Consider the following 9,753-nt stretch of genomic DNA (forward strand, 5'->3'; position numbering starts at 1 on the left):
CTCATAGCCTGGATAACATTTGAACACTTTTTAAAAAGAGAAAACCAGACTATCCACATCAGGAAAATGTACACGTCAGATGTCACTTCTTTAAAAAAGAAAATTAAAAAAAATAAAGGATTGTGTGCATTGCAGGTGACATGAATTGCATTGGGCATCATTCCATGGAGCACATCAGAGAAAGCTTTGCACATACACATTGCATTATCAGACAGAAATGCTGAGATCTTGTTAAAATCTAAGCTGTAGTTTACAACAGTCTCCATTACAGTTTATGCTGTGGTAGAGAAAATGACAGATGTGAGGTGAACCAGCTCTGTTTGAAAAACAGGAAGGTCGTGGTTTGTCCAGCTCCCAGGTACAAATAAAACGTGAGGACCATAGTTATATTGGGCATCTGTTGCTTCCTCTGCTACAATCAAGATTGACTGACATTCTGCCAATGCAGATTTTATAGATTGAACAAGTGAAGTAATTACTCCTGGTAGATAATTTTGACAAAGCTTGTTCGCACATGGGAAACTGCCAGCAGTTGGCATGTTTTTTCAACTGGCCTCTTAATTTAGGGTTATCAATTTTCTACAGAGGAACGACGGAGGCGGTGAATGCCTCTGCTAGCAAGAATGTAGCTTCTCTTCCTGTCAAGCTACTTTCAGTGGTTCTTTTAAAGATCGAGAACATAGTTGCTTGTTTCTTGCTCTGACCTTCAGCTCTGACCTTGCAGCATCCTTTCACTTTATATGTGATTCAGACTCTAAATGCCAGTCAATGTTGTTTTTCCACAACACATCCAGAGTCAGGTTGCACGATGAGCAAAACAATTTACCACTATTTGCATGCAAAGTTTCTATAAGGAACTGCCTTACATCCTGAGCTGAAATGTATTTAGCTTTCTTGGATTTCTTTTCACTCATCATCTTCAGACTGCAGCACTGCTGCAGAATTGCATGTGGCTTCTTAAAAGATAGCACCAAAACCTTTTACTTTCTTAACTGGAGCCTTCACTGAGTCTGTGTCACTAGCTCAGCCTCTCACTCAAACTACATGCCCTATGACTGCAGGGATTGCTTTGCTTGCTTTGTATTCTGTTATTTTTTTCAGGCAATTCTGTGCAAAATTCTGGAAGACACCATTTTTGTGGTGATTGTGGAAACCATTTTTCATCGTTTCTGTGAAAACTGTGAAACTACAATTTAAGTAGGTCCCTGTCAAGAACTGTATGAGGTGCAAGACGAGGAGACTCAAACTCACTGCCCAATATCTACATGCAAATGCCGATTCCTGAAAGGCAAACAATGTACATACTCCATAATTCACTTGGTTTCTTTTCTTTATCAGCACCAACTTAAGAGCAAGTATTAATAGCTACACACGGCCAGTTCTGAATGGAAATCATGGCATTTGTATTGAAAATGAAATAATAAAAATAAAAGTAGCAAGCCTACAGGTTGTTTTTTTAAACTAAGATCATTTTTACAAGCAGGAGTATAACTTGGAGTGGGCAAGTGAGGCACAAGTCTCAAGGGAGGAGCAACAGAAAGCTGGGGGAGGGGCTACCTCACTCTGGGGCTACTCACTGCAACCTACATCACTGCAGGCTGTGCATTGCCCTCCCTTGATCTGTCAGCACTTTCCTGCTCCAGGAAGCTGCTGGCACAGCACAAGGTGTTCTGGAAACTGTAGTTTCGCAAACTAGCAATGAAGTTGCCTGCTGCCAGGGGAAAACTGATCTTCTTGTTTTGCCACCAAATACTGTACAGCATTTTTTGCCCCCTGGACATGGTTTTTGGTGGTAAAAAAAGTGGGGTGAAAGTTTCCCCCTGGCAGCAGCAAACTACCACTGCCAGTTTAGAGAACTACACTTCCCATAACACCTTGCACCCTGTGACCCACCGCTTGGCTCTCTACTCTGTTGCTGATTGAAAGGGTGTGGAGGAGGTAGCGGAGGGATGGACGGAGGCCAGGGGTGGCTGACCAGGGTGGCTCTTTTCCATGCTACACCTGTTTACAAGTTAAACATACAGCTAGAATCCTGGAGTTTGCCTTAATCTGTCCTTGATCCCTAGAAGTAGATTCGAACATCCTACAAACCTACATTTTAAACATTTCCATTTAATATGGCAAATATAGTGGGATTTACCCTTATAGCACAGAATTGCTATAGCAGTCACAAAAACAATATATGATACCCTTTATAAATTATTTTTTAGATATGATGTCCCCAGCTATTTGTCTTTATTCATGGGAAAATAGGTAATTAAGGAGAATGTAGAACACTTTAAGAGGGGTGGACAAAATCCAGCCCAAGAGCTGGATCTGGCCTGTGACAGACTCCATTTCCCAGCAGGTCCTGTGGTGGCAGCTCCTTCTGGCTGCCACTGCTGGACCCAGCCCTGCTGCACTGCACCCACTGCTGTGGTGGGACCCAAGCAGGCAGGGTGCACGGGGCTGTGGCCAGAAGCAAGACAGGCAGACAGGGCTGGAGGAACCCAGGATCTTGGGGCAGTGATAACATGGGGCCAGGGCTGGGGCAGGGCCAGGATCCACTGCCTGCCTGCCCCTGCAATGAACATGGGTTCTGCAGGCAGGGGCATGCATGGAGCAGATCATGGCTCAGCCCCAGCCTTATGCTGTCACCACCCCAAGATCCCAACCCTGGCCCCAGAGCAGCTCCCTGCCCAGCTGTGCATCCTGCCCATGTAGCTCCTGACTGGTTTCCATGGAAACACCAGGATCACAGGGCTGTAACAGCACAGTGCCAAGGTAGAGTGTGATACACTTCCTGTATGGCCCTGCCTACAGAACCAGGGCTCAGGCCTAGCCCTAGCCCCATGCAGTCACGGTCTCAGTTTCCATGGAGACTGGCTGGGAGTTGGGCACATAGTTGGGCAAGGACCTGCTCCTGGCCCAGGGCTGGGATCTTAGGGCAGTGACAGCACAGGGATGGGGCTAGGGTAGAGTCGCAATCCACTCCCTGCGTACCCCTGCCCATGGAACCCACACTGTCACTGCCCCAACATCCCAGGGTCTCCCCAGCCCCACCCACCCGTCTCGCTCTTGGCCATGGCCCCATCTTGGCTGCCCAGTTGTGTGCTCTGCCTGCATAGGTCCTGTGTCCAGCAGTGGATGCGGGTAGATAGGCTGGGGTGCCTGGGTAGTGAGGCTGGGTCCAGCACTGGGAACCAAAGGAGCCATCACTGCAGAGGCTGCCAGGAAATGGAGTCTGGCAATAAGCCAGATCCACCATTTTGCCCACCCCTGCTTAAGATGCATGCAATGAACTAGAACTATCCAAAGTTTAGTGAAAGGAAAACAAGCAGTCTTCATCCAAAATAATAGGAGGTCTGGCTTGCTTAGGCTTTTTTTTCTTTAGGATCTTATCCAGCAGAGAGAGAGAGAGAATTTTTTCTCATTTGAGTCCTTCCATTGAACCTGATGGGAATATTGACATAAGCAAATTTATTGACATATGTAAATATTTGCAAAGCCAGGGGCCTCCTATTTCTGACTGTGATTATAGAAATCCTTGGAAATGGAAGTGGGTATGGGCAAACCTACCTTAGAGCATGCATATGCAGCAAAGCCAGGTACCCAGAAAAATTAGTGTTATCACTGTTTGCGCTGCATCATCCCTCAAGTCAAAATATTAAATGACCTAGTTAATGTTTTCTAGAGGACACACTGCTTTCATAATGCTTTTTAATGGTATAAATAGCAGAGCAAAGTGAAGGCCAGTAATGGTTAACATAGTGGAATCCTCGGAGTCTGCCGTAAGTAGACATTCTTCAATGGGGATTTCGTATATAGAATATCTGTATTGCATGCAATCCATTTCATTCCCTGATTTCATTCTTTGGTGGTGGTTTTTTTTTCCTGTTTCCGCAGTGAAATGTGTCTTCAACCTTTTCTAAAGACATAATAATAAAATTTCATATTCAGATAGATAATAGTCACAGATAGTATTCACATAGACATGTAATATCCACATAGAGCTTTTTTATGTTTAAAGTACCATAAAGCAGTAACCAAGTAATGTTCATAACAAGGAGACAAGTATTATTACATGGTGTCAGTTTATTTAACAGGACTTTCCACGTAAACGTCTCATGTATACCTGTGTTAATCATCAGGGGGAAATCTCAGGCCCTATTAAAATCAATAGTAATTTTCCACTTGATTTCAATAGGGCCAGAATTTCATCCTGGGTCTCAAGGTGTATGTCTTCTCAGAATGGAGCATTCCAGAATTGAAGGATCTTGTCATTTCTTTCCTTCAGTTGCAAACAATTTCTTGGAACTAATAGGGTTGGAGTGTTGTAGCTGAAACAGTCCAGGAAATGTAAAAGTAACAGGTTTTTGTGATATTTCTTCTTGGAACTCTGTATCAAGAGGGGAAGCAGCACCATCTGGTGAACAAGCTTGTGTATTTTCAGGGAGTGTTTTTGCATTGTGCTCACCTTCAAATCTTTCAAGCTTTCACCTTGTGTCATTTCAGATGGGAAGAACTTGTAAATGATGCAATGTTTATCCATTGCCATATAAGGCTTTACAAACAGGCACCTAAAACACTAGAGTCTGAAGGTTGTCTTCAGAAATGTGTTTATGAGCTGCAGTGAGAACTGTCATCTCTAGCCTGTGGCGGAATTGGCATTATCCAAGAAAGCAGTCAGTTCTGTTAGAATGATACATTTACCTCTGTCCTCCTGTTGGTTTACTAGTGGGATTTTAGCAAGGTGGCCTGAGCTTGCCCTAGAGTTTTTTGACTGGGAAAGTACAGACTGCCCTTCTGAATGGAGACACCACCACAAAGAGTGTCACAAAGGGTGACATACAGCACTGCATGCATTAAAAATATAATGTACAATGAACCTCTTTCCTCCAAATATCACCATGTTCTTGTGCTGTTTTCTTGTTTCTATAGGAAAGACTACTTGGCAAAACCACCAGCATATTGTCAATGATTAGCATTTAATTAGTGGGAAAATAAAGCAGAGGTGTGATGTGATTGATTTCCCCAGGGTGTCACAGCCAGGCAGTGCATACCTAGAATCAGAACTCAGCAGCTCCTGACTCCCACTCCTATGTCACTATCTAATCCAAACTAGGCCTCTTAGCAAAATGTCATGCTTTGAAGGACGTGGTCTGATGAGGTCAGAAAATGGGGATCATTTAAATTAGCTTTGTAAAACAGGGTGTTACTAAAGTGGTATCAGCTTTATTGCATTTGAATTTTTATAACATGCAAACAAGATTATTTGGTTAGAAAAACCTAACTCCTGAAATCTGTGTACTTTATAAAACATTCTTGTTTAAATAGTGTCTTTTGTTATTTGTAATTATCTCATCTCCTGGCAAATGGCAGGACAAGTATGGCAGCCACACCAAGCACAGAGCAATGATTCCTAGCCTTACTAGGGAAAAGGGCTCTGAAAGTTTACAAGATAAAGATTTTATAAGAAAAAAATATTTAATTAGATATTTCCTTAGGCCATGTAGCTTTCAAATCATACAGCTGAATGCAGTAAGTTGATGCAACTGAAGTATTTGCTTGGAAGCTAACATTCCTTTATGGGAAAAACGATAATATTTTAATTATTCTTTTGCTAACTGAAATCTAAATTCACTTTTACCACTACCTCCACACCCTTGTTTCATGTCAAACTAATGAAGAATCAGAGCTGGTGGTTCTTGCAGCATCATTAGGTCTATGATATCAAACAGGTAATCTATAGGCTAATTATAAGTCATTATGCTCAAATATCTCTTTCTAATCCTAGCGATAAGTCCAAATGCCTGAAACATACACATTTAGAGGAAAGCCTAGACTTCATTTTAAATAACTGCAAATTTAAAGGAGCATAAAAAACCCCTAATACTTGACAGTGTTTGACAAAGCCAGACACATGACACAATCACTAACTTCTAAGGTGAGGCTTGCACCAATCAACAGCCCTTAAGAATTAATTTCACCATACAATTAAATTAATCCCATTTTAACTAACTCTATTTGTGGGGGTAGGAAAATTGCCCAAGAACATCAGCTGTTATATAATCAACTCTCTCTTCAAGACATAGTGCTGAAAAGAATAAGAATTGACAAGTACCTTTTTTCCCGTGGAAATTTCCCATGGCATATAAAAGATAATATTCTGTTCAGAAGCTTAAATATTTCTGTCAAAAACTTAGACACTGAGATTTGGAAATGCTCATGCAGTACCATGGAGAGATGTGCCCATAAGACATGGAGAAACTGTCCTACACATCCCATATCAGAGGGCTATTCCAATTGAAATATATCAATGTTTAGCTGAAATGTTTGTGTTGCATAAAATATTTCATTTTTCAAAGAAAATCAAAATCTTCAGTGGAAGGTTAAGCCCAAGTTTCACCCAAAAAAAAAAAATACATGGATGATGGAAATTTTATGCCAACGTTTCAATTTACACCTGGAGTTTCAATTTGTACCTTCCTATATTAATTTTAGTGAATCCACTCCAGACTCCCCTCAAAGGCTTTTATTTTGACTCTCAAATTGTCTAGCACACTTGCACCTGTGACCCTCCTGTTATGAATAACGCTTTACTGTCAGAAACCATCTCCAGTTCCAGCAGAACTGCCACCATTCAGACTGGGCTCTGTGTCCATACTGAATAAAGTGGCATTCATTGTATCCTCTTGGTGTCCTTTGACCAGAATTTGATAAATACAATCCTGAGCAACCTGCCTTGTTTCTATGGCAGTATCACTCTCAGTTAAATAGTCAGATGGAGGCAGGAAGCTGAGAACACACAGGAGACTTGCAGGCAGAATTAAAAACACCTGTAAGAGTTGGGGCACATGAACAAATGCCAAGATCTCCCATTCCATAGAGATGAGAGATGGATTTACTCTGTTTAGAAACACTTGGTAACAGATTTTTTCTCCCCTCAGAATTGTTCTAAAGGAAGATGAAGTCAGCCTTCTATCTATGCATGCTGCTTGCTGTGCTCCACAGTGTTGCTCACTGTAGTCATGAGGATGGACATGATAATCATGATGCAAATTCTACTGAACATGATTCAAAACACGAAGGTGAAGCCATGGCCTGTCTCAAATTAGTTCCTAACAATGCTGACTTTGCATTTAGATTGTACAAGGAGATTACATTAGAAGAACCTAATAAGAACGTTTTTTTCTCTCCTGTGAGCATCTCCACTGCCTTTGCAATGCTGGCATATGCTGCTAGATCAACCACTCAGACACAGATTCTGGAAGGTCTCACCTTTAACCTGACAGAGATTGAGGAGAGAGAGATACATGAAGGTTTTCAACATCTCATCTACATGTTGAACAATCCTGACAGCCAGCTCCAGCTCAATATGGGAAATGCCATATTTCTCAGAGAAAAGCTGAAACCACTACAGGAGTTTTTAGAAGGTATCAAAAACTTGTATGATACAGAAGCTTTTACTACCAACTTCAAGGACCCCACAGAGGCTGAGAAACAGATTAATACTTACGTTGAGAAGAAAACACATGGGAAAATTGTTGACTTGGTCAAGAATCTTGATCCAGAAACTGCACTGGTTCTGATTAGCTTTATTTACTTTAAAGGTAAGTTATGCTATACAAACAGATGTTTATTTAAAATGTAAGGCTCAGATAACTGGTTGTGATCTGGATCTTAGAATCGAAGACAAGGAAAATCCAGTTTGTTTTTTATCTTGGTCTGTTGTCCTGATATTATTTATAATATGTATTATATATAATTTATATTTATAATATACAAAATAATATTATTAATCCTGACCTATTGACCCTGTAAACTGATCTAGCTTAACAGTTGTCTCATCAAATTATTCCACTGTGATCTAAAATAAGTTCTTGTTGATGCAGAAATAATTTTTTTTAAACCAAAAAAATAAAAGGCCTAACTGTCTGTTCAAATAGTTGTGAAGATTGCCTACTTTAATACAACAAAGAGCATATTCCATCAGCCAAACAGACAACCAGTATCTTCCTTTATTCTGAATGCACATGGAGGTCCATATCACTGCTCAAAACACACAGTTCATCTGGAACTAAAGCCCTCTTTTGAGAGTGCACCAATAAGCATAATCGTGCACCACCATCCTCCTCATTTTTGGTGTTAGAATCCAGGAATGCTTATGCTACTTATCTGCTTCTTTAAAAAGTTGCATGATTCAAGGCTGGACTAATTTACCTGAGGCTTCTTATGTCTCTTTTACCATGGAATTGCAGGCAAATAGAACTGGAACAGACCTGTGGAGATCATCTTGCCCAACCCCCTGCTCATAGCTGATAATTTCTGGCTAAACCATCCCAGACAAATAGTTGTGTAACCTGCACTTAAAAACTTGAAAGAATGGAGATTTCACGAAGTAATTATTTCAAGACTGTTGTCAAATCCCCCCTTACTCTTTCATTCTCCAGACTAAAAAATCCCAGTTCTTCCAACCTTTCTTCATTTCTTCATAAATTATGTTTCCTGCACCAGTAATCATTTTGGTTGCTGTCCTCTGGACTCTTTTCAATTTTTTGCACTTCTTTCTTGAAGTGAAGAGCCTCAAACAGGACACAGCATTCCAGGTTAGACCTCATCAGTGCAGAAGAGAATGGGAAAAAATTGCTTCTTGTGATTTGGAAGCAACACAGTTGTTGTTATATCCATTTGCTATTGTGGCTGCTTACAGATGCAAAAAACAAACAAAGAAACAAAACCGTGCTTTACTTTAAACTCTGTACGCCCCTGTGCCAAGCCAATACATGCCCAGAAGAGACATCGCATTTGTTAGATCTGGCTCACCCAATGTCGGTGCCCTATGTTTTTAACCAAAAATCCTACTCAATGTACAGTCCATTAGACTATAATGGTCCTTTTCTGCAGTAGTGCAGCCTACTGTATTTTGTTGTTCCTTCCCAAGCATAGTACTATGCACTTGTCCTTGTATATCTTATTCTGCTAGAGTAATATGAAAGTTACATACATTAGTTTATACATGTGCTGTAGCAGCTGAGGAAGGTTTTGAGGACTTTAAAGCTTAATGAATGAGGGGAGGATCTGAAAAGTTCTCAAAATCATTACAATAGCCACATTATAATTCAATCTTTAGAAATGTATCATTGCAACTACATTCTACAAATATTAGTATTTACAATAGAGTTTAGGTGCCCTGGTCATGGAGGTTCACCTCCTTGTGCTAGGCTCTGTACAGAGGCAAAAGCAAAAAGACAGTATGTACCTCCAAAAGTTGACCGTGCACCTTTGCTGTCATACTGCAATAAGTTTGAAAAACATGAGTATTTTGTAGCTTTATCTAATAGATAACATGCTGCATAGGAAAGGAAATAATAATTCATATTAATTTATGAAATTTCACATCAGAAAATTACTACTTAAAAATTCTAATATTATAAGAGCCTAAGTCTGTCTGTAACATTTTATTCGCGCTCTAACTGGCTGACAGAAACAGCCAATCAGAGCGCAAAGAAGTGTTCTGACAGAAGGCAGCTCGCCACCATGATGATGGGGACACGGGATGGACAGGGGGTGGTGCCCTGTCATGGAGGCAGCGGCAGCAACAAAGCAGACGGAAGGAGGGGGGGCAAGGCCAGCAGGGCTGGCTTCGCCCCCCCACCCCCACCCTGCTCCTTGCAGGCAACACCGGGGCGGGGGGAGGGGGGTCTGGGACCAAGCAGGGGGGAAAGTGGGCCCGGCCCAATGTGGCTGTGGCAGAGGCTGAGGGAGGGAAAG

General features: G+C 41.4%; 1 protein-coding gene and 1 long non-coding RNA gene across 2 annotated transcripts in view; one reads left to right on the forward strand and one right to left on the reverse strand.

The window, feature by feature from the left end:
• Positions 1 to 3,714: 3,714 nt before the first annotated feature.
• Positions 3,715 to 9,753, forward strand: part of LOC102371045 (alpha-1-antitrypsin-like) — a 13,689-nt gene continuing 7,650 nt past the window's right edge. The window contains exons 1-2 of the mRNA XM_006025483.3: positions 3,715 to 3,770; positions 6,930 to 7,592. Of these exons, the coding sequence (XP_006025545.1) occupies positions 6,947 to 7,592 (646 nt within the window). The 5' untranslated portion in view covers positions 3,715 to 3,770; positions 6,930 to 6,946. The remainder of the gene's footprint in view (positions 3,771 to 6,929; positions 7,593 to 9,753) is intronic.
• LOC102370888 overlaps positions 3,794 to 9,753 on the reverse strand; it is a 27,858-nt gene continuing 21,898 nt past the window's right edge. Inside the window, exon 4 of the long non-coding RNA XR_003094493.1 lies at positions 3,794 to 3,907. This is a non-coding gene — a long non-coding RNA (uncharacterized LOC102370888). The remainder of the gene's footprint in view (positions 3,908 to 9,753) is intronic.

The sequence above is a fragment of the Alligator sinensis genome, unplaced genomic scaffold, assembly GCF_000455745.1.
Source record: "Alligator sinensis unplaced genomic scaffold, ASM45574v1 scaffold47_2, whole genome shotgun sequence".
Lineage (NCBI taxonomy): Eukaryota > Metazoa > Chordata > Crocodylia > Alligatoridae > Alligator > Alligator sinensis.